The 24,134-nt window shown below is 37.8% G+C and overlaps 1 protein-coding gene across 20 annotated transcripts in view; it reads right to left on the bottom strand.

The window, feature by feature from the left end:
- Window positions 1-24,134, bottom strand: part of SPAG9 (sperm associated antigen 9) — a 105,079-nt gene that overhangs the window by 10,025 nt on the left and 70,920 nt on the right. For 7 of the 20 annotated variants that reach the window (XM_043527859.1, XM_043527861.1, XM_037914559.2 and 4 more), the window contains 16 exons: window positions 21,884-21,940; window positions 20,599-20,772; window positions 17,534-17,663; window positions 16,941-17,033; window positions 16,322-16,489; window positions 15,258-15,429; window positions 13,619-13,846; window positions 12,867-13,062; window positions 11,838-11,960; window positions 11,221-11,301; window positions 10,623-10,690; window positions 7,609-7,757; window positions 5,832-6,003; window positions 4,734-4,847; window positions 2,669-2,707; window positions 1,603-1,779 (listed from right to left, as the gene is read on the bottom strand). In XM_043527859.1, coding sequence (XP_043383794.1) covers window positions 1,603-1,779; window positions 2,669-2,707; window positions 4,734-4,847; window positions 5,832-6,003; window positions 7,609-7,757; window positions 10,623-10,690; window positions 11,221-11,301; window positions 11,838-11,960; window positions 12,867-13,062; window positions 13,619-13,846; window positions 15,258-15,429; window positions 16,322-16,489; window positions 16,941-17,033; window positions 17,534-17,663; window positions 20,599-20,772; window positions 21,884-21,940 — 2,141 coding nt within the window. The remainder of the gene's footprint in view (window positions 1-1,602; window positions 1,780-2,668; window positions 2,708-4,733; window positions 4,848-5,831; window positions 6,004-7,608; window positions 7,758-10,622; window positions 10,691-11,220; window positions 11,302-11,837; window positions 11,961-12,866; window positions 13,063-13,618; window positions 13,847-15,257; window positions 15,430-16,321; window positions 16,490-16,940; window positions 17,034-17,533; window positions 17,664-20,598; window positions 20,773-21,883; window positions 21,941-24,134) is intronic. The other 13 variants (XM_043527863.1, XM_043527866.1, XM_037914564.2 and 10 more) reach the window with 3 other exon arrangements.

Genomic DNA, 24,134 nt, shown 5'->3' with positions numbered 1-24,134 from the left:
CTGGGGAGAGAAGGAGCAGCAGATACTGCACTTGGAGGAGACATGGGCCTCCCCCAAGGCAGCAAAGACAGCACTGGTGGTCATCACTGGCAGAGAAGGAGCAAGGCACAGAAAACAATTCTTGAACCCCAGAACTCTGGGCATAGTCCTTCCCATAAGGAGGGAAATGGAAAGGGTCCCTGAAGTGAGGAAAACTAATTTACACTAATTATAAAGAGATGACCAAAACCACTAAACTCTATAAGCCATTATGTTTACAAATAAAGACCCTGCAAAGTTAGCTTCAGACAGAGAATTCCAACTCAGGCTATGTGGCAATAAGAAGGAACTGGAGAGGCGGTCAGTCTGCACCTCCCTTTATACCCTCAGTACTGAGCCTGGGGAGCTCCAGGGTGCAGGTGTGGACCAAGAGACACTACTTGCAAGATTTTCTGGTCTTGGGTGCATGTGTATCCATCTGTGGAAAACACACAGGAACCAGTGCTCGTAGAATTTTAGCTTCCACCTGAACAGTTTGATTGGACAGACAGAAAAAGATCGCTTTTTAACCGCTCACTTGTCAAACCATGTCTGCTGCTTCCTGACTGGTAGAGCTATAATGCTGATAGTAAACTTGTTGCTGAACAGGAGGAAAGAAATGGTTTAAGGCAAACTGGAATACCAGTGAATAAATAGTCTCTTTCTAAGGAACATCTAATCCAAACAGGTTCAGTTTCTCATGAAAGGCTTGAAGCAAAACATGGGTAGAGTATATTTGCATATATCTTGTGTTTTTCTCCCCTCATGTTTTAGGGAGAGGAAAAATTGATGCAGGTTACTTGAATTTAGGTATGAATAATTTGTTTAATGTAAATTAAAGAATGCAACAAGTCTAGTTTGGTTACTTGATACTGAAATGTAAAGCTAATTCCGTTTCAGTACAACAGTTAAATCCACTTTCAACAGTGACTTTAGAAAAAGAGCAGAGCAATTGGAATTCTTTACGTATCATTAAAGCACTGTCACCTTTTTAAGCAAATAATCTAACTCCTGCCTTCCTGGGGCCAACTCGTCTGTGTATGCACATTCAATATGGGCATGCATCTGGCATTCTAGTTTCTAAAAAAAGCGTGCTTGGCTTTTTGAACCAATATTTTTACAATAGGGGCATTCTCTATCAATTGTGCATCATTCATACAGAATGTTCCTTGAGGACAGGAACTGGGCTGGCTAGTGCCAAATTCTTACATCACAGCTGTAACCATCTACCAATTCATTTCACTACCTTTTTAATAGCCAAGTGCTCAACTCCTCCCTTCTTCACCCCTGCATGGCATCTCCTCCCAGATGAAAGCAAAGCATTTTCTCCACTACCACGCAGACCATTCTCGTACCATTAAACAGGATGGGGCTTTCTGAACTGAAATGCTGACCCACTATCTCAGAAGCAAGGAGGTCTCTCTCCAAATGCACTATGGTTTGAAGCCTAGAATCCTAACTCCATTTCTGAATATGGGGTTTTCCCGCTCACATTGGCTCTGCCTATCTCAACACTGCATCCACGGAGCAGAGATCTAAAAAAGGCAAAACCCCGCATTTTAAGAACAGGAATACAGAGCTTACCAGGTACTGCAACAAAAAACTTAACAGCATCACGGTGCCCATGAAAGCAAAGCTGTGCGTGTGCCATTGAACAATATGGTATGAATGTTCCAGGAGTCACTTTATCACTGTTTTCATCCCCATATACACGTATAACGCTCCCAGGACGGTTTCCAGAGCCTGCTGTTGTTTTATTAGCTGTAAAAGAAAAGAACAAAAATGTTTTCCACTTGAAAATTCAGTCTGTAGAAGCGGTTATTTGTTAAGTAACCTTATGGTACTATCTAAAAGCTAAAGCCAATTCAGATAAAATGGAACAGAAGGGCAGAAATGCCAATTCAGGACAGAGCTGGAAAGAAAAAATAAGACTGCATGCTTGGTTATTTGAAGTACATCACAAAATGGAGTAGGATTCTTATTCGTCTAGCATAATTGTCTTAAGATTTACTTTTTAAAAAACCCTAAATTCGTGAGGGAAAAATATCTTTAATATACAATACATCTAATTGATGTCTCAATGAACACAAATCCTAAATCATTCAAATATATAACTAAATTAAAATGTGAAAGGAAGATTTCCTTAGCATCTGATGATAGGGTATCCTATTGCCAGCACAAACCCCACTAAAAATAGTCAGCTGTGGGCATAAAGCAGCTACACCATTATAAACACTGTTTAGTTTTTGCTGGGATGATTTAAAATCCACTGACAGAAAAGTGCTTCTTATTCATGCTAGACAGACAAGCCATCTCCATTCCAAAGACTATCAAAGGGGTGAAAGAAATGTGATTTGTAATGAGACAGTCAACAATGTGGATTAATGACAAAGTTATGAGATATGGTATCAAATTATTTGCTGGAAGAAAAACAAAGTCTGTATGAAAGTTCAGCTGCAACACAGGATGATACACTAAACTGCTGAGCAGATTGGTGGCCATTTAAGCAAACATAAAACTGCTGCAATGCAGTAACTGAGTGGGAAAACACTGAGGAACATACAAAGGGTCAATCTATAGAAGTGGGAAACAGCCTCAAAGTGGCTATTAGAAGCCTGAAAATAGATTTTTGTTCAGGATCTGCACTTACCCCTCAGCCCCAGTAAACGTCCCTGGTGGAGGATTACAGCTAAAGTGAGAAAGGAGGAAAGGGGAAATGGATAGGTATGACAGTAGAGGAGAAGGATTAATGAGAACCTGCCACTTTCATATTTGAGTATCTGATAAGACAGCGTTTTAGATTTTAGCTCCTAACATAGTTAAAAACCTAGTTAAAGAAGATTCAATAAAAGTAATCAAGAACAATATCTTGTTATATGGTTTCAGGATAAATGGTCAATGAAGTCCATGTCACTTTAATGTGATATTTTTATTATTGTTAAGTTACATCATTAAATAGTAAAGTTTCCCCTTTCTCTCTTTTCTTAAATGGACACGATCAAAACTGATGGGCAAAACAATGTATAGTTAAACATTGTTTTAATATTTCTTCCTCACCCTGAAATATCCATCAGCTCTAGAAAGTGACTACTATACGTGCGAGATAAGATGTCCAGCTCATCAACTCACCAACAGACCAAGGGGACTGAGTTTCTTTGTAGTTGTGTATGCATGCAAGCTATGTGGTCTGTTCTTGTAATCACGAACATTTACAATGGCAGGGTACTGAAATTTACAAAATCCTGCCTACTCATAAGTACAAAGCAGGGAGAGAAGCATCATTGTGTTCATGAACCAGAACATTAATAGACCTAAAATTAAGCCTACCAGCATTGGCAGGATCCTTTTTTAGGTTCACAGTATTCAAAAAGGAAAATCTCCACCAAACTTTTAAAAAACTGACTTTGCTACAAGCTAAGTGCAACTATTTAGTTTTTGGAAGCCTGATTTAACTATTTCAAAACTCGTTATGATTTTAAGTGTTTATGTCTTTGCTCAATACACCCATGCAATGCAAAAAACCCCAAACAATTACTTAATGGATGATCAATGTAATGGAACAGTATGAGAAACATAATGCATGTGCTCTCAACAAAGGAATTAAAACATGAAGATTTACCACCAGCAAATTTAAAAGAAAGGTCTTCCTCAGGACTGATTTACAGTCAAACCTTAAAAACCTTGCACAGTAGGATGTTTATCACCACAATTGATACTATATTTAAAGTTGCCAGCTTTTCCTTTCAGAAACCTTTCTTCAAGCATTTTCTGTTATTAAAAGCTTTGATCCAAATTGAATCAATGAAGTCTCTAGCAGGGAGCTTTTTTTGGTCAAAATTTTAGGGAATGAATTTAAATAGATGTTTGGGTTTCAAGACAATATTGTCATTCATAGCACTTGAATTAACAGTGGTTTATCTTGAGGGACGGAGGGGAAGGGGGAAAAGGAGAGGAGGTTGGTAGTTCTATTAGCCTTTATAAAGGCTAACTGCTTTTCCTAGAATGCAAGTATTTCATTTTTGAATGTCCCACCAGCATATGGCAAAAGCTCAACTTTTTTTTTTTTTTTAAACATACAGACTTTTTGAATAACCAATGGCTGAATTTTACCCACCAACTATTTGAAGAATGTGGTTACAACTCATATACCCTTGTGCAACGCCTTTAAAAGCAGCTCAGTTTCACCCTGTCTAGTCACAGACACCAAGGAGACATTATCGATTGTGTGATGGATTCCGAGAAAACAAGGCTATTTGACTTGTGCTAACTATACCCTTACTGCCAAAATAAGCTTTAAAATGTGAATTTAGAGCTCAAGGGACATGCCAAATTGTCATGACTGAGAAGCTGAAATCCTCTTTTCGCAAGTGGTGCATCATAGGCAGCGCTGTCAAACTTACACAGATCACTGCCAACATTCCGACATTCTTTAAGGCTACAAGTCCCAGTGTCCATCCAATCCCTGGCATTCCAAGAAGGCCTTTGGGATGAAGTGTTTTATACGGAGAGATGTCTGCTAGGAGATGGACCAGATGGTACCAATCCATTTTATGCAAGCTAAAAAGCCCTCGGATATTTACTAACCTGGAGATAAGTGTAGCTATATCCTTTACCAAACCCATGGATAACACTTCATATTTTAATCTTATTTCTACAGTACTTTCACCGACTGTTTTTGGTATTCAGATACAGACATCCATTCACATTTTACTTACTTTCTGTTAATGGAATGGAGATGATGACACCATTTCCTGTCCCCACCCACAAACGATTACAAGACACCATAAGAGCTGTGATTCTCACAAATGAGAACCCTAGTTTTCCAGTACCTAAAAAAACAAACAAATGCTTTAGTAAAAATTCTGGGCACCAATAATAATCATCTGGATTTCTAGGGAGCTCAGAGCATTTCATAACTTCAACATCCACGTGAGATGAGGGGAATGTCCCCATTTTACACAGAACCAAGCATAATGAGTGTGTCCAAAGTCACACTGAATCTAGAGGGGGAACTCATGTGGGCCAATTTCCAGGCCTGTGCTCTAGTCTAATCTTGATTCTGTAAGGAATAAAATACTATACTGATAAACAGTTAATTTTAAAGAATGTCATGATTTTTTAATGCTGCACGTTACAGTAAAATGCTTCTGGGCTTACGAGGCAAAGGCAATGACCTACCAAAACCAGGGATTTAACTTAAAGACAAGTTCAAAGACCTCTGACACCGTATTTTTCCTGGCTAGCTAAAAAACAATACTGTTTTTTTTGTTTTTGTTTTTTTTTTGGGGGGGGGGGGGATGGATGATAAAACAGAAGTAAATCTCAAAGACTAATATTAATTAGAGCTATCTGGGGGAAAAATGGTAGCAAAATCAGAAAACAGGTATTCAGTTTTATGAGACGCAAATATATATCTGAAGTTTTGCCGCAGTATTCTCCCCCATAAGTGCATGGCAACTTTTCTCCCACATTTACAGGCTGCAAAATCTCAGGGGCTTCATACACTTCTTCCCACTACCATCTTGTCTTCCTAAATAGTTCTAAATTCCTAATGGTTGTCTGCAGTGTCCTTAAGATCAGGAGATTGAACCAAAAGGACAACGATTCTCTGTGGTCAGTATTAGACTGTTTGACTAGTGACAGTAGAATCAGATGTGTTGGGGAAGTTAAATTCCATGCCACCATAGGCTTTTGATGTCCTGTTTTAAGTTTCTTCTTTGGTTGAGACAAGCTCCATGGTAGATAAAAAGAGATTCAAATAGCAACAGGAATGAAAAAAACACTATGGTTAATTTTATTAGTCAGCAACTTACCTAGCATTTTGCTTACATAGGGTTCAATGTCCACATCTTGTAGGTGCTGATATGTGTGCGCGTGATAGAGTCGGAGCGTGGAATCCAAACGAATAGAGACCCACACCCCATCACCCACCCAGGCCAGCTGTCTCACTTGGCTCTCTTTCCTTGGGTGTGCATCAAATGATTTCTATGGAAGATTATACTTTGAATTAGATTGGTCATGAAAAAAGACAAGATAATTTCTTCTCAGCCAGATCTTATAAATATTGGTAACTTTTCCGATAAGCTACTAACCTTGCCTTGAGTGTGTTTTGTCAAGGCTTGGCAGTGTTGCCTCACAACATACATCTCTACAGTCATTTGCTATTACATCCCCATTTATGAGCCATTATGATTTACCAACCCTTCTCGCTAGAGAGAGAGCGAGCGCGCGAGACAGAGAGAGATCATATATATATTTATATTTTTGTAATTAGGTTCGCTGGTAAAGTTTGAGACATTTGCCTAAAAATTATCTGGCTCTTTCCACTGCTATCCTGTCCTCTTGTGTACAATTAAATCAGGGGTAGGCAACCTATGGCACGCGAGCTGATTTTCAGTGGCACTCACACTGCCCGGGTCTGGGGGGGGCTCTGCATTTTAATTTAATTTTAAATGAAGCTTCTTAAACATTTTAAAAACCTTATTTACTTTACATACAATAGTTTAGTTATATCTCACAGACTTATAGAAAGAGACCTTCTAAAAACGTTCATATATTACTGTCACACGAAACCTTAAATTAGAGTGAATAAATGAAGACTCGGCACACCACTTCTGAAAGGCTGCCGAACCCTGAATTAAATAAATATAACTTCCCAAACAATCCTGGAACTACAAGATGCATGCCAAACCGCAACAATAAGCATTCAGATGAGGCTGCATCAATTCCTTCTGTCTTCACTTCCTTTTCCCATATATTGCCTAGTAGATTGCAAGATGCTCTGAGCAAGGATCTTGGCCAAGATTTCCAGAGTGATTAGTGATTTTCGGAGCCCAATTTGAGACACTTTAAAGAAACCTGGTTTTCCAGAGGCGCTGAGCGCTCAGCCTCTAAAAATCAAGATCCTTTACTGTGGTCTCAAGTTAGGCACCCAAAAACTAAAGCACCTAAAATCCCTAGTCACTTATGCTGGCTATTTCCTGTATATGAAACATGCCACGTACATGTAGGGTACTGCGGAAACAGCAGCTTAGACCTCTAGGTAAATTTTAACTTTGCTTGATCTGGATGCCAAACGCCCTCCTAATACAACAAGTTAAAAAAAATCCATCCCCTAGAAATAAAGGTATGGAAAGCCAAATCCTAGAAGAGGCTGCTGATGGATGGGGGAAGACCACAAAACGCAGTGTATTGTGCACTCCCCCTGTAGGCACTGCAGAAGCTGGTTGGTTACTAGGTTTTATTTCATAGGATCTGTTCAGGGAGAGGAGGGGTTGATGCACAGATTCCACAAAAACTGAGGTATTAATTTCAATCACTTTTAAAAACAGATGTGGAGTAAGTTTGATACTCAAAGCAAAAAAGCTGCTTTTTAAAAACCACAATGTGAAATATTAATGTTGAATTTTAGAAGATATTTGACTAATTTCTCTCCAAAAAGATAATTTGTTAATGATGGCCTGTTTCTGTGCTGATGAACAATGTCTTCTCAGAGTTCATGAATAAAACTGGGGGTGGGAGGAGAGTATTTAGACAAAAAGACAACGGCAAAAATTAATTGTACTTTAACTAAACACTGTTTTAACTTGCCTCTATTTTCATGGCCTTTGGTTGAACAACATAGATTTTGTTCCTGTAGCCACACCAGACTTTATCATGTACAACAGTCATGCATCGGATGGAGTGATGAGGTCGGCCCAGGTCTAAGAGGTGATAGTTTGTCAAGTCCCACTGACCATCTTTAAAACAAACAGGAATAATTCATAGAGGTTAATTTGCATGCATATTTGCTTTTAAAATGGTACATCTCTACTTTTAGAAGAGTAAAAACGAGGAGTCCTTGTGGTGTCTTAGAGACTAACAAATTTGGGCATAAGCTTTTGTGGGCTAAAACCCACTTCATCTGAAATCTTTTAGAAGACTGTTATTCACATTAAGTTATGATAGACATGTATTTAAAAAGTCAATTCAAATTCAGAGTTATAATTTCCATTAAACTGAAACAATTAAGTGTGGGACTTATTGTCTAAGGAAATAAGTGCAATTTTTGATCTTACAGAATGTGATTGTAGATAGTGACTCAGTCAAAGTATGCCAAAGCATTTTAAAAAGCAGTTAGATACTACTAAATGCATTGCTTGGATAGGCATACAACAGGTACAATGAGCACCAACCTACACATAGCACTGAATATTAGCTGTCTGAGTATGGAAATGCTGGCCAGTGCACTAAGGTTATCCCCTATGTTGTCTAAAGTGTGTTATGACTTCTTTAAATACTGCCTACTATCTGTATGCCACTTTTTTTTTTTATTATTATTTTTTTTTTTTAAATAGCACACATGACATCACTCACCATTAACTGGAGTTCTCCTCTAGGTTAATCTCCTCCAAAGATCATCATTCTTTGACATATACCTGAGATCCTTCAAGGACCCTGTAGCCATTGGAATTTTAGGTATCTAAAGTAAGAGTATCAGGATCAAGCCAGTTGAGCCTTTCCCTGTATTTGCGTCAGTGCTTCATGCCTGCTTAATTCTGTTAAAAGCTGATCACAAGGATCCAAAGCGCCACAAAGAAGATAGCAAATAAGCAAGGAACCTGTGGTGAGGATCCAACAGGAGAATTCCAATTACTGGTAAGAAACAACCCCCATCTCTCCTATTTGAGATCTCCCATACAGAACCTTACTCAGAAGATGGAGAAACAGTGCCTGTTGAGGAATGGTAGGGCTGAGAATATTGAATACAGATTTTCAGAAACAATATTATTAGAAAGAGGTTAATGCTGGCAGCCATGACCAACTACTAATGCTCACAAAGAGGCAGGGGTATATTGTGTATCTTGTAGACATGACTAGTTCTGCTTTGATAATTAAGTAGCTTGTGCACATAGCTTGTATATAGAGACTTCCCCAGCTCTCCCATCTTCTGCCCAAAATAGGAATGAGTTTTAAGAACCAACCAGAAGGACAGTGGATTGGTTTCTGTAGAATTCAGAATAAGCCCTCACTTTCCTCAAATGCCATTAATAAGAACAATGTTATTTTTATGGAAAAATAATTGATGGGACAAGACTTTTCTGGCCAACATAATGGCCAGGAAAAAAAAAAAAAAAAAAAAAAGGCTATCCTGCTAGAAGTAAGTCTCACAAATACTCAAAGAGCCTGGAAGACTATACTAAAGTTGTATGGAGGATATAAATCAATGTGAATGTTTTAAGGAAAAGAGTGGAGAAGAGGAAAAACCTGATCCCACCAAGGGCCTGCAACTAAAAATAGACCTCTATGACAGACCGACCAGTTATGAATTGTTATGGAGATTACTTACAGCTCTGGATTATGTATTTGAAACATTTGCAGCAATGTTAAACCTAGAGAGGAAGATACAAGCTTGATGAAGTGAGACTGGATAATAAAAAGCCTCCAGAAATTCATGAGACAAGGACAACTTCCAGTTAGAAGACTTCTGATTTCTTTGATTTCAAAGGGAAATATATTAAACTCCCAGAGTGTTTTTTTTTAGTGCTTCTATGGTGCAAAGGTCTTCTGAACTGATGGATGGTTTCTACCATTTGAAGTTAACAGAAAGGTCTTGCAGAACAAGTCAGAATGCTGGCCTTTACATCGCTAAGGATTCAAGGCAGAAAATATATAACAACCTTCAAAAAGCCTTAACTTTGGACACAAGTGACAGTAAAAAACTGTCCTATATTTATGACCTGATATATCAGCACTGACACAAGACAGAAATAAGCAACAATCTCACTGCTCAGAGGTGGGAAGAAGAATGACAACATAAAATATGGATTATTGACAAGAACTAGATACAGCTACACAGTGTGGCCAGGATCAATAGATAAGCAAGGTTTAATATATACAGTTCTCAAAAGTATAGTGGGGGCCTAAATATGACAAACGCTGTTTTCAAGTAAGGGCATTAAGCTTTCTATGACAAACAAGTCTCCGAAGACCAGCCTCACAATACCCAACTAAGGGAAAACAAACCAAGCTAATGTTAAGTTTATCTTTTAAAAGCAAGCAGAACTTGAAGTAGAGACAGGCATGAGTGAAACTAACATGGAGTTCAGATGACCCAGCTGACTGAAAAAATCTGTACTGAAGGGGTGCGTAACAATGATGGAGATACAGGCAGAGGGTCGACTGGCTTAATGCATGCACTTTACTTACTGTACCTATAATTCAAAATTTCAATTACTCCACAGTCCTGGAGGCAGCTCAAAAGAACTTCAGAGTGAGGATCCATGGTGGTGATTCCAAGTAGGAGAACTTCTTGGCTATCTACTAGAAAGAAAGGGAGAACAGGGGAATTCCTAATTACTGTAAAATAAGTTTGCCTGAACATATCTAATGCTACACTTCATCAACCAAAATGCTAACAAATTAGTTTGACAAGATACACAAAACATTAAAGAGACTGGAAATGCTTGTTGTATTAATACTGTTTGCAAAAATCAGATAATTCAGTGCATTCATTTTCAAAGTAAAATATTTACTAATGATACATTTTATTTACTCAGTTTCTATCATGAAGCATCTCTGTACGGTCACTGATTCTGCTTAAGATCGTTCAGCAGAATGCTTACCAACTCCTCTGTGAAATATGGCTAATGTTCCATCAGCTAGTGCAACTAACACTATTCCTTTTACATGTCTGGGAAAAGAAAGGAGGCAAAGGTATCTCATTAGCGTTTAATTCATATGATCAATATAAAAATCTAAATAGGATATTTTACAGTAAATATAATTTCTTACAGTTCAGCATAATTTTATAAATGAAATTCACATTTGCTCCTAAATATATAGTTTTCTGATTTTTAGAAAATGGTTGACTGAACAGAAGGGGCTGTAATACACACAGGCTGAAAACAGAAAATTGATAGTAACAATACATTAGCTAAAAAGTAGTAAGACGCATCTCTAGGAAAATTATAGTTTCCTCTTTATACGAGTCCCCAAAACCTGGAAATACCCTTGATATTTCAGTATCCATAAAATCCCCTTTACTTCCCCTGCTCCCCACTATGCTGACTTAACCCACCTCTCCATCATCTTCCCCAACAGAATAAATAATTTTAGTTTAACTACTGTCTCAATGAACTCAGAGTGGAAATCTAAGTAATCTATAATTATGGTTTACTTTAAATTAGCAAAATTTACAAAACATTATTTCAGGCAACTTACACAATACTGAGAATAGAATCTTTAAGTTTAATGGCATGAACACATTTCCTCCACTGGGCCACTGAAGAATGAACATACAAGCTGCAAGGACATAATCGGGATGAATTAAACATTAATACTTCAAGACCACGTTAATGTCTCAGAGACAATACAATAGTTTTAATCAATTTTGGCCAGGGTAAAGCTTTAACTAGGGAAAAAAAAAATCATCTCACTGATAACTGCAGCATTGCTACAGCTAACCCACTGGCTGCCCAAAACATTACTAAATATCTATCCACAGAGCCTGTAACTGGGATAGTAAATGATCCTAGTGATCTGACATTCAGCACTACAGAACCCTCAGATAGTACCATATTTCTTTCAATAAAAAAAGGCATTTCTAGAGAGACATGTCAGAGATAACGGTTTAATTTTGTTCTGAAAAAGATATATTTGTTAAACTCCTACAATATATAGTACAGTATATTATACTACAGAATGATACATTTCCTATGTTCTATAATGCCAGGACACAATAAGGCACACTGAAAGGTACTACTGCAGCTTTGGTTCAGACTATTCTTCCTTGCTTTCTTCTTCTTAATTTAGTAGTTTTATAATTAGCATTTTCTTACCATCCATTCTGTGCTCCAAGCCACATTGTAGGTAAAAGGCTGCTCATTTTCTGTGCTTCTTCTCTCACGAGATCTTGCTCATTTGGCAATTCTACCACGTCTTTACACAAGTCTGACTCGCTACTGAGAAAAACGGTAAAATGATAAAAAATACTCTGAACAAATGCACAGACTGCTCAGACTATAACCCAGATACCAAATTCAAAGCTGTTAAATGTTTAAATATCCAGTGTATTAGAAGTATGTCTAAAGCAGAGTAAGAATCCCATTAAGTATACCAATTGTACGAATGAAATGAACACCTTTTTAGAGTCAATTATTTCATGAGGATATCTACCTCTTATAAGGAATGAGAAATTGCATTCAGCCCCATTATTCTGCTCCCATACATACACACACCATGTGAATAGCTGAAGGCCTCATGTGAATAGAACCTCATGTGAATAGTTGAAGGCCTTGAAAAATCTCAGAAATGTTCCAGCTTTTTTTTATTACATTTATAAACGACTCCTACAAACCTCATTCAAGTTTTCCCTCAACTGTCATAGCTACTGCACAGCAGTTGGCTGGACTGGGAAAGAGGCAAGTTACATTTGTTCCCTTACAAATGTAAGAGCCAAGTGACAGACATGAATAATAGAGCAAGTGTGATACCAATGAGTCCACCAGGTGCTGAACAACACCAGCAGTTTGCTGAAATGGTGGGTTGAAAGGAACAAATCATTAAAACACAGATTAACACGCTCCCTTTTGGAAGTACCTGCGTAGAAAACGTAATGAAGTTACATTGAAACTACTCTTCATTCTCAGTCGAGATCACTTTAGAGAAACTAGTGCAAGACATTCTGCATAACTATTGTGTAAAGCTTAATCTACACGCACACCTTGAAACCCTTCAGTTATATAGTGCCTTCCAAATGAGGGCCTCAAGTGCTTTACAGATATCTGAACCTTTGTCTCAACAGTACTCTAAAATGGTATATTTATGAATTTTAATAAATGTTAATGGTGTGGACATTGGCCATGTACCTAGGCTGGTATACTGGAGAACCCTCTGTGGTATTCTGCACCCCCAAAGGATCTGTGAAGACATGCTCTGTATACACTCCAGTTTGGGCTGGATCAGCTAAATCTTCTCCTGACCCAGCACTGACTTCTGTCGCCTCCGTTGCTTCCTCTGCTGTTGGAACATTTTCATCTACCACATGACTTTCAGCTGCAGTTTCTATGAAACAAATATTTCAGTTAAAAATTAACTTGATACCAGTCTGTATAGACACCGGGGCAAGTGCATGGGCAAATTACTATTAATTCTTTGCCTTCTATTTCCCTATGTGATAAGCTATTCCTTCGGCTTCCACTGAATAGCCCACATTAAATGGGAAAGGATATGTAATTGAAGGACATGAAAAGACAACTTTTGACTGAACACACGCTCTCTCCAGGTTTCTCCCAACCCATCTCTCCTCTGTTATTTTATTTCTCTATCTGAGGTACTTAACGTTATCCCTATTGCCATCTGAACACCTCACAGCCTTTGGGACATTTAGTCTGCCACCCCTGTGAGGTAGAGAACTAATACCATTACCATTTTACAGATGAGGAACTGAGGCAAAGAGAGACTACTTGACTTCCCGTGGCAGAGCACATCTCCAGAGGCTGAAGTTAGCATCCTCCTCTTCCTTCAGTGCAGATCTATTCAATTTGTGTTGATGCTGTTGATAACTTACCCTGTATTCCCACTTAAAACTCTAAACATACATGGATGAATATTTTCATACCTGGCTGTTTATCTGTCACAGATGAGGCACCATTAGCATTGTGCGTTATGAGAGATCCTGTAATACCCTCTGCAGTACAACCAACCACTGTGATTCCTCCTAATAGGCTATCAGTTTCTGCTGAGCTGTTGCTGGTCATACTTCCACACAAAGAGGTTCTGTCCACCTGACTGGAGTCAGCTTCTTGTGACCCTTCCTCTCCTACAGGATAATCTGTTTCTCTAGCCCCTGAAAGGCAGATTAAGCTTCATGTAATTTCTTGGCTACAGTAAAACAGTGCATAATCTATCAAGCAATAAGATCCAAGTTAGACAATAAAAGATATTTACAGTCTACAGTGCCTGAGAGTCACATGAGTAGAACATCCTATAAAACCTGCTTTAATGACGTAACACGAAAAGGCATCTTAAACCATCCTTTAAATTAAAAGTGGACAAAGTGATTTAAGGAAGTGCTGCACGCTTGTACCTTGTACGTCAGGTTTCTGTTTGATCAAAACTTTGCAGCCAGGTTAAAAGTAGAAACAGATGCTGATAACACGGGGAAAATGTTAACAGACCCTCATCTAATTCTGTTTGTTCTGATTTAAATTTATGCATATAATAGCTCATTTCCAGAGATAAGAATGTTGCTTTTGTTTTGTATGATACATTGTTTGAAATACGTATCATTCAAAACAATCCCAATAGTAAGAATCATCATATGCAGGCTAATTCAAGAAGCAGTTCCAACAGAGCAAGTTCATCTTCCTGTGACTTTCAAGGTCTACACAACTCCATTCCTCTAACTTGCCTTTCTACAGTCTCCTGCACATTCTGTTCTTCCCAGAATCTCATGTCTAAACACACCCTCCCCCTTCATCTCCACATATGCACCTTCATATCTTGCTTCCAGGCTACCACTTGATTTTACTGTGCTACACTGGCACTCTCACTCAAAGGAACTTGCTTTTTCAAAGCCTACTAGCACAAACCCTCCACTGGTGGCTAATTTTTAATAGATTTTTATAAATGAGTTAACAGGATGCACACAAAGCAACCAACCTCACCTCCTGAAGTATAGCATCCACCTAGTTTTCTATACCCTCCCTACACACCTATTGTCTCCTAATTGGACCTTTGGTTAAATGCTAAAAGATAAAGCTCCTTGGGGAGGGATCTCATTGTCTCCTATAAAAGTATGTATGAAAAGTATCATACATCTCTGTGGGCTAAATAATGATTATAAAATTAGAACCATACTTTAAATGTGGATATTATGGAATACTCCTACTACTGAAAAGACTATTTACCTCTAAACTGGAGTATTGGAGGATAGAGGGCCAGATTATTGGTCCTATTAAGTCACATTCCTACATTGGTGTTTTAAGGGCTCTCTAACTTATGATAATGGCCAATTCCAGGATCAGAGGTGGTAGAAAATTGGCACAGGACTGATGTAAGATTAAACCCAGTTTCCCCTCAGCTATGTTGTTTCCTATGCTGTCAGCTACAGTGTATTTTTATCAAGATGATTAATCACAGAACTTGTATCCTTTTAGCTTGTTGCGTCTAAAACATTCTGGCTCTAATTTTCTGAGATGAACACTCACCACTCCAAGGGAAGTCAACTGGCACCAAGGACAGGCTGATTCTCTTACCTGGAATGCTAGCAATACAAAGAACGTGAGAATTGCAAACAATAAAATTGTCTAGGATGTTTCCTGGCTTGTTAGCATCAACAATGATCACTTTTGTAGCAGAGTGTGTGCTAGTACAGATCCAAACTAGACTGGATAATTCTTCCTGATGTTTCAGCTGCTTCTGCTGTTCCTGCAAGAGCAAAAACAAACCAACCAACAGCGGATGTACTAATATACTAGAAGGGAGCAGGTGGCATCAGTTTTAAAGTTATATACCCATATAGTATGTAAAACTCATACTGGACAGCTAGGCATATGTTTAATACGATTACAAAACAAAAGGAAAGCGAACTTGGACTTTGTTTCCTGGATGCACAAGGAAGGTATAAAACTTACGTTCCATACATGAGTAAATGAAAAGTAATGGAACTACACAGAGAACTGCAATTTTTAACTAGTGACTAATCTAAGACAGGTGGTGTCAGAAGAAGAGTTACATTTACATGTCTGCAAGCTCTCAGTATTGCCAACTTCAAGTGTTTAATAATCGTGAGTCAGGCCCAAAGCATCATGAGATTCAGTTGAAAAATCATGAGAATTTTAAAAAGTAAGTTGACTTTTCTTTGCTTTCTAGTTTCTGAGGAAGTCTTCATGTTTTACTTGCAATCATTCAGGATAGAAACCTTTTTTTGAAATGAAAACATTCTCATGCAATCTCTTGATTTCAGAAGTTAGAACTTTAAGAAATACACAAAAAATGTGGACTCATGATAGAATTGTGAAAGCTGACAATGCTGGTATCTCTCTCAAGTAACTACACAGATTGTGTAAAAATACTTAGCTATTTATTTAGATTTACCTCAGAGCCTGTAAACATCAGACAAAACGTGAATATTTATTTCAGTAGGTGGATTCAATACAAAGCACCAGGTTTTTTGTCTTGATCATCATTTCAATTCTACCTGAGAAAACTTGCTTATCCTTTGCTGAATAGCAGAACTGATTACCAATTAAGTATTATTTAAGGTAATGTTTAAATATGCTCTTAAATATTCAACATTATATAACAGAACTGATCTTACCTTGAGTTCCTGGTCTAGTCTATCTAAGCTGCTCTGAGATCCTGTTCGGTGCTTGTTCCCATCTGCATCCGAACCTGCTACATCATTGTAGAATACACTGGCACCCACCACAGAGCCTCCATCTCTTGTCTTCCCTCCTGATAAGTTCACCCCTACAGCACACCAAAGCTTGAAAGAGAAGAATTTGAGCCTTTTACTTGCAAAACACTTGGCTTTTTTGGCTTATAAAAATAAGAAAGGAACTAACTATGTAGGATACAACAGTGCAAGAAAATACCAGCACATTGTTAAGAATGCAAATTGATTTTAGGCGAGTCAAGTACAATTCTTTTACAGTACAATTTATGGAAGACATAGCAGCAGAGAAAATGAATCCATTATTCTTAAGAAGGCAATTTTTAGAAAGAGAGCATGAGTGTAACGTTGCATAAGTATGATTCTGCTGCAGTGTGCATTCTGTATCACACATTTGCTTTAGACACCCAGCTTAATTACCTAAACGGGTAAGAAAAATCATTCAATATTTTAGGTTTCAGATCAAGAAAGTTACCAGTTCAATGTCTCACTGTCCTCCATCAAGGGCTATATCCTCTAATTCTCATAATTCTAGAAGTCCTACCTTCATAGATGTATCCTTTTCATCTAAGGGTCTCAGATAGACAGGCACGGGCAAATTCTTCATCTTGTTATCACCCTGACCACCATTTGCTACCTAAAAAGAAAAAAAATGACACTTTTCCCTAAAAAAAATCATTGTTTGTGAATCTTGTCCAGCACGCAGAACAATATTTTGCCATGGCTGAGGGCTGGTTTGGTTCATGGCCCATAGTTTGGTCAGCACCACTCAAAGGAAACAAAGATGACAGCAAAAACATTTCAATGCCTTTTTAAATAAAGCTGAAATCATATTCTCTTTTAAAGGACTGAGCCTGGAGGTCCCAGCCTTCCTGAAAATTAATGCTCTAGTCTTACTAAAGTTTAAAAAAAAAAGTTTCCTTCTACAGAGAGTTGCCCTTGTCCTTCAGTTGGATGACTAATGCTGCTTTCTCAAGGTACTAATTCAGAAAGCAGACTTCTTAAAAAGCTATCTGACAACTAGCTATAATATACTAACATCAAACACCACAGTTTTATGGAGCTTTATTACTTGAACAATAACCATAAATAATAGTTACTGGATAAATGCCCTAGAAGAAGTCATAACCACAATACCTGTTTGTATTTTTGAGGCAGACTCCAGCCAAAAGCTTGCACTCTACCATCTTCCTTTTGAACGTGTGCTTTCACTTGGCGGTATTGTTCTCGTTTCTGTTCTCTGCGTGAGGCTAAATTGGCTTCAGATCTAGAGTGAAAATGGATTTTTTTTTTTCAAATACAATTCATCCCCCTTCTCCTAATAAGTTCTTTTAATGTGTAGGTATGCCATAGCAGAAGCTGACCCCTAAACTACTGAGGGTAAACATAATCCAAACTATTTTCAGAGATATTTATTACAGTAAAAGAAAAATGCTACATTCGTTAGTCTGAGCCAAGGATGGCATACTTCGATTTAAACCTGCCTCAGTGCAGTGCAGTGAACTAAATGATCTCTTGAGCTTCCTTCCAGCCCTACAGTTCTCATTACCACTACAAAACTGATTTTTCCTCCCTTGGTATTACTGTTTACTACTGTTAATTGAATTGTCTCGTTAGACTGACCTCCCACTTGGTAAGGCAACTTCCATCTTTTCATGTGCTGTGTATTTATACCTGCTACTGTATTTTCCACTCCATGCATCTGATGAAGTGGGTTCTAGCCCACAAAAGCTTATGGCCAAATAAATTTGTTAGTCTCCAAAGTGCCACAAGGACTCTTTGTTGTTTTTGCTGAGACAGACTAACATGGCTACCTCTCTGAGCCCTGCAGTTCTATGATTCTGTGACAATTAAATCTATTTCTGCTTTCTTCCAATGAGCTTAAAAAGGAATATATTCAAAGACTACTGTGAACTTTAAATTGCCAACTTTAAATTGCCAATTGGAGGAGGAGGAGAAGGGATTCAGTTATCTGGTAGAGACCACAGAAACAGTACATCACTATTTTTTTAAGTTCCTTAAAATGTATAGGTTTTTTTTTGTTTCCTGTTCACATTTGGAAGGGTTTTGTTGGCAGTTGAGAGCATCATCAATCATCATCTGGTCAGGCCCACTCTTCTTCCTCTTCCCATTTTCCCACTCTGTGACCCATCCCTGCCTCCTGCCTCTTCAGCTTTAGCTTTCCCACTGCTTTTACTGGTAAACACCCTTTTGCAGAGCTTGAGGAAAGGCAAATGAAAGTGACTGCACACAAAATGCTGTCAAATACACCAAGTACATAGATTTTTTAAAAATGTTTCAATTACAGTAACCTTTGTGGTTACTTTTAACAATAGTAGGTACAACATTTTCACCCGGAAATGTTATTTTTAACTTAAGTGTTCTTTTACCATGTAGCTTTGGAGAAGGAAGCTAAAGAGTTTGTACTAAAAATGAAAGCAAAAGAAGAGAAGCAACAGGCCAACACGACAGTGTCCCTTGTGGGCATGCAAGATGCATCCAGCTAGGACAAGGGTGAACATAAGAATGGCCATACTTGGTCAGACCAAAGGTCCATCTAGCCCAGTATCCTGTGTTCCGACAGTGGCCAGTGCCAGGTGCCCCAGAGGGAACAAACAGGTAATCATCAGGTGATCCATCCTGTCACTCATTCCCCGCTTCTGGCACAAAACTGTTCTACACAAAATTCATACCAACACTTAAATAATTTCATCTGATGAAAAATGAAAGAACTTTACTGGCATAAATTACATAAGCACCAATATGTTTTTGTTCTGGCTGGTCTCTAATTTTGTCTCAGTTTTATTACTGTGCTAGTTATGATCACTATATACACTGTGATGGGTGCTCAAATTGGATTTTTATAAACAATGCAGAGATTCCTTTTTTAATTTCCTAGATTTATCAAATATTTTACATGATTTGTTTACCTTAAAACCTCCTTGTGCATGGATATTACCAGAACAAATCAGCTATATAAACAAGTCTCTAAAACTACTATATTTAACTGCTTTGTTTATATTTTGTTATCCAAGGTATTTTCTACTGTAAATTTACAAACTGTGAGATACATTGATCTTATTAGCACTAACATGTATTTTTCCCTTTAATTATATAATCCTTAATTATGAAAGGTTTCAGATTAACAGCTGTGTTAGTCTGTATTCGCAAAAAGAAAAGGAGTACTTGTGGCACCTTAGAGACTAACCAATTTATTTGAGCATAAGCTTTCGTGAGCTACAGCTCACTTCATCGGTACTTCACGAATATGCATCCGATGAAGTGAGCTGTAGCTCACGAAAGCTTATGCTCAAATAAATTGGTTAGTCTCTAAGGTGCCACAAGTACTCCTTTTCTTTTTGCTTAATTATAAAATATTTCTTGTGTAGAGATATATTATTAATTATAAAGACACTGCTGGAACAGTATTTTGTTGAAAGTCATATGATGCTCATACAGTAGAACCTTAAAATTTCACAATGGAGGTTGTTCGTAACTCTGAAATGTTCATAACTGAATAAAACGTTATAGATCTTTCAAATGTTTACAACTTAACATTGACTTAAAATAGCTTTGACACATCACTATTCAGAAGAAAAATGCTGCTTTTAACCATCTTAATTTAAATGAAAGGAGCACAGAAACAGTTTCCTTATCTTGTCAATTTTTTTTTTTTTTAAACTTTCCTTTGAGTAGTTTACGATTAATGGTACTGTACTCTATTTGCTTTTTTTCCATCTCTGCTGCTGCCTGACTGCATACCTCCAGTTTCAAATGAGGTATGTGGTTGATTGGTCAGTTTGTAACTCTGGGGTTCATAAATGGGAGGTTCTACTGTACTTAAAACATTCTTCTGAGAGCTAAATATTTCTCCATTGCCTAGAGGTAATTTTTTTGAGGGAGCAACACTTGAAAATAGCAATGTCACCCATGCCATCTCTTACATGTAGCCATCACTCTACACATTAAAATTTTCATAATGCTGATTTCATGAGTATCTTCTTTGACATGTTCACACCAAGAAATAATTGGATATACTTGCAATTGACTGTTCACATTAATGCAATTGATTTTTTTTTATCCTGTCTTCCTTTCTGGTGATTTGATATAATCTTTACTTGTATATTTATTATAGTTTATTATTAATGAACAAATTAGTTGATTAATAAAAGTTACAATGGGAAAATAAAAATGTATCTTACTCTTCACTGAGGAAGTCAAAGGCTTTAGATTTGTCACTAGGTAGTTGAGATAAGGTGCTGCTTCTTTTCTTGACTGATGGAGTAATATGTGAAGTTGGAGCATTATACTTAAGATTAACAGGTGGTTCTGGTTTCTTAGCAGTATTGCTTGATGAACTGAACAGTCTGCTGAAACTGAAAGACAAAAGAAGTGACAAGTCTGTATGCATCCAACAAAACTGACCTCCTTTTGTACTAGGGTGACCAGATAAGTGTGAAAAATCAGGACCAGGAGGGGAGAAGGGGTAATAGGTCACCTATATAAGACAAAGCCCCTAATATCAGGACAGTGCCGATAATAGTTGGACATCTGGTCACCCTATTTTGTACACAAAGCATTGTGCACACTACACTGCTCAAATCAATGTATTACAATGGTTGGAAGGGAGTGGAACCAAACAGAGCAGCTATTATGTGCTTAGCAATAGCTTACACAGCCATAATGTGAACCTGTGTTAATTAGAGAAGGCATGTTAATTCAAACAGTGGTATTATCCCATCCTCTTCCTTTAAAGGAAGACCGGATCTTAAGTTTCAATTGAACATCCACCACAAAATGGGCAAAAGGTAGCTTATGTTCTTAGTTGAAGAAAAGTCTTAAAGAGTACATTAGCTGCGTGGTGAGGAACTGCAGGTAAGCCCAAATCCTGGTGAATCCACAACCTTCTATTCATGTAAACCCTCTAGCCCAGTAAACCTACAAACCTTCCAGACCAGAGATGAACTATTACCAGTTAAGCCATTAACACTTAAAGAAAAAAAAAAGATTTACAGGGATTTCAACATTTATCTCCCTTTTTTAGTTTATGTTTATTCTTTAAATAAATTAAATGTCAAAACAATCAGTAAACATTATTTCAGGTGGAAAATAAAAGTGTTGAAATTATATGCAAACCACAAACATTCACATTTCTTTTTTTTATCATTAAAGTAAGTTACAAAAATGTTCAGAATCACTGTATTTAGAACCTGGTTCATCTTCTGATAAAAAAATATTGTACCCTTACTTTGAAGCACATTAGTATCTAACTACAGTAAGTGCACAACCATTCATTATAGGATACAGCTTATGACACATTTTGTCTTTGAGAACAGCCTTACCGAGCTGGCATGCTAGGTATCAAAAAGAGAAGCACTTTAAACATCTTTATCCCCAAAAACAAAACAATTAAACTGACATACAAAAAGCATTAATACCAACTACTTGGAGATTTTTGGCAGTATCTGTCTGTATTTCAGTACTTACAACTGCCAAATGCTTGATCTCTTCTTTTCTTGCATGGCTGGATTTTCTCTTGATGCTCTAAAGAAAAAGGAATACTAAGTTTACTAAATAAGCAATAATACAAAAGGTAAGGTGTATGGGAATACACACAACTCTGGTATTTAAGTATAAGGCTCTGCCTTGAGTCATGGAGATAGAAGTTGAAGGTGTTAACACCTGCATAGATGCAGAAAAATCTCTCTCAAGTCAGACTAGTTTTCCCATTTAAACTCAGCTGCAATTGAAAAGTGCTCTCCTTTCAGTAAGTAAGTTAATAAGCACCCTCCATTCTTACTTCCCTAGTCTTAGATACCAGTTTTATTTATAGTGTTATTCTGTAAGGCACAGTAACAGCAGTGAATACTGCTCCAAGCAACCTTTTGAAAAGGGAAACTTTCAGGTTTGGGGTGGGTTTTATTTTATTTTTTTTAAACACTAGTTTTAAAGAATTTGGGATGATAATTCTCAAACCTTTAGAGAAGACAAACAACTAGTGTTCACTTTCAGCACCAGAAATCAAAGAACATTGTACTTTAGCAATTAGAGTACAACCCCATATATCTGAACCTCTATTATCCGTCTTTCTGTATTAACCAAACCACCAGCACACATACAGGAATATGGGAAACTGACCCTTCAGCCCTGCCGCCCGGGACTGATAGCCCATGCCCTGCCAGGGGGAGCTGAAACATGTAACTTAGCATTGTGGGGCCACTGTGGTGTGTGGCCCAAGACAATTGCTACAAAAAGGTTAAGAAACACTATAATGTTCAGGATTAAAAAGAGTAAAAATGATCAATACGTGTACAGATGGTTAAAAAACTCATCTGTTTTCTTGTTAATACATGAACAAAACATTGTTTGCAAGAACTAGGGGTCTGTATAATCTGTTAAGTAGACAAACAGGTAAGAAGGGGGGTATGTTTTAATGCTTTTCCAGGAGGGGCCAGCTAGTTTAAAAGCAACTCCGCATCTTAAAATAACGGACAGAAAGCTCTTTGCCCATTCTCCTGATTGTCCAAATTTTTGATTATCCAATCTGGCCCTGTTCCCAACCAGATCAGATAAACAGGGTTCCACTGTAACTTGTAAAAGAGACTCCTTAACAGTAAGTTGAGAGAAAGGTGCTTACATCAATTTTGTACAGATATCAGTGGGTCTGAGGAAGCAAAGGGAGGGAAGGGAAGTGATGGAGAGAGAACATAAGGAGAGCTCAAAAGAACAGTGGGTGCTCTTCACATATTTAAGAGACAAGACTTTGGGGGTAAAGAGCTTACAATGTATATAAAGAAACCACCCAGGTGAAATGCAACAACTTGTTTTTGGTTTTTTTTTTGTTTTTTTTTTTTTACTGCAATGATTTTTCTTGGGTTTCCTTTTTAATTTTAGATTTCCACTTTTAATTTTAATCCACTATCTTTTAAACAAAACCTTGCAGTTTGTTTTTAACTTACCTGTCAGTGTCTAATTTACTGCTTAGGATTTAGCTGGTGACAAAATGACTTTTTCCTGAAGCAAGCCAACTACTGGTGTGGGAAGGAAGAAGAAAGAGGGAGCAGAATTCCATTACAGAGAGCAGCCATGGAAAAATGAGCCACCTCTACCTGAGGAAATGCTGTTTCCCACCAAGTTTTGGAGTCAAAATGGCTCACATACCTAATATGTTATAATTAAAGCCCTACTTAAATTACAGGAGGATTGTCAAAAAATTGAAGCTGACTTGCAATCAATCTTGCAATCTGCATGGAAAACTGCAGAAAAGTAATAATGGACCTTATTATTTGCGGGAATAAAGTCTATTGTTTTCCCACAAATTTTCTGCTGTCGACTGCCAGAGACTGAGAGTGCGGGCCTGGGGGTGACAGCAGGGGCTCCAGCTCTCAGCTCCAGGGCAGCTGCCACTGTCAGCCCCACAATGGGGCTCCTGCTCTCAAAACTACAGTGGAAACCTAATACTATGGAATCCGCAATATTGTAAGTTAAATAGAGTCTTAGGCCTGGTCTATACTGCACAATTAGGTCAATGTGAGGCAGCTTACACCGACCTAATTATGTCAGTGTACACACTGCAGCAGTGTCCCACCAATGTAAGTCCCCTACTACACCAACATAACTCCACCTCCATGAAAGGCATAGGGCTTATGTCCCCGTAGATAGGGCAACACAGTGTCTGTCTAGCCACTGCATTACTCACATCAGCTGTTGGCTGTCTTGTCAATTTCAGGACTCCATG

This window comes from Chelonia mydas, chromosome 14, assembly GCF_015237465.2.
Source record: "Chelonia mydas isolate rCheMyd1 chromosome 14, rCheMyd1.pri.v2, whole genome shotgun sequence".
Lineage (NCBI taxonomy): Eukaryota > Metazoa > Chordata > Testudines > Cheloniidae > Chelonia > Chelonia mydas.
The sequence above is the reverse complement of the archived record's forward strand: the minus strand, read 5'-3'. Positions and strand labels throughout refer to the sequence as shown.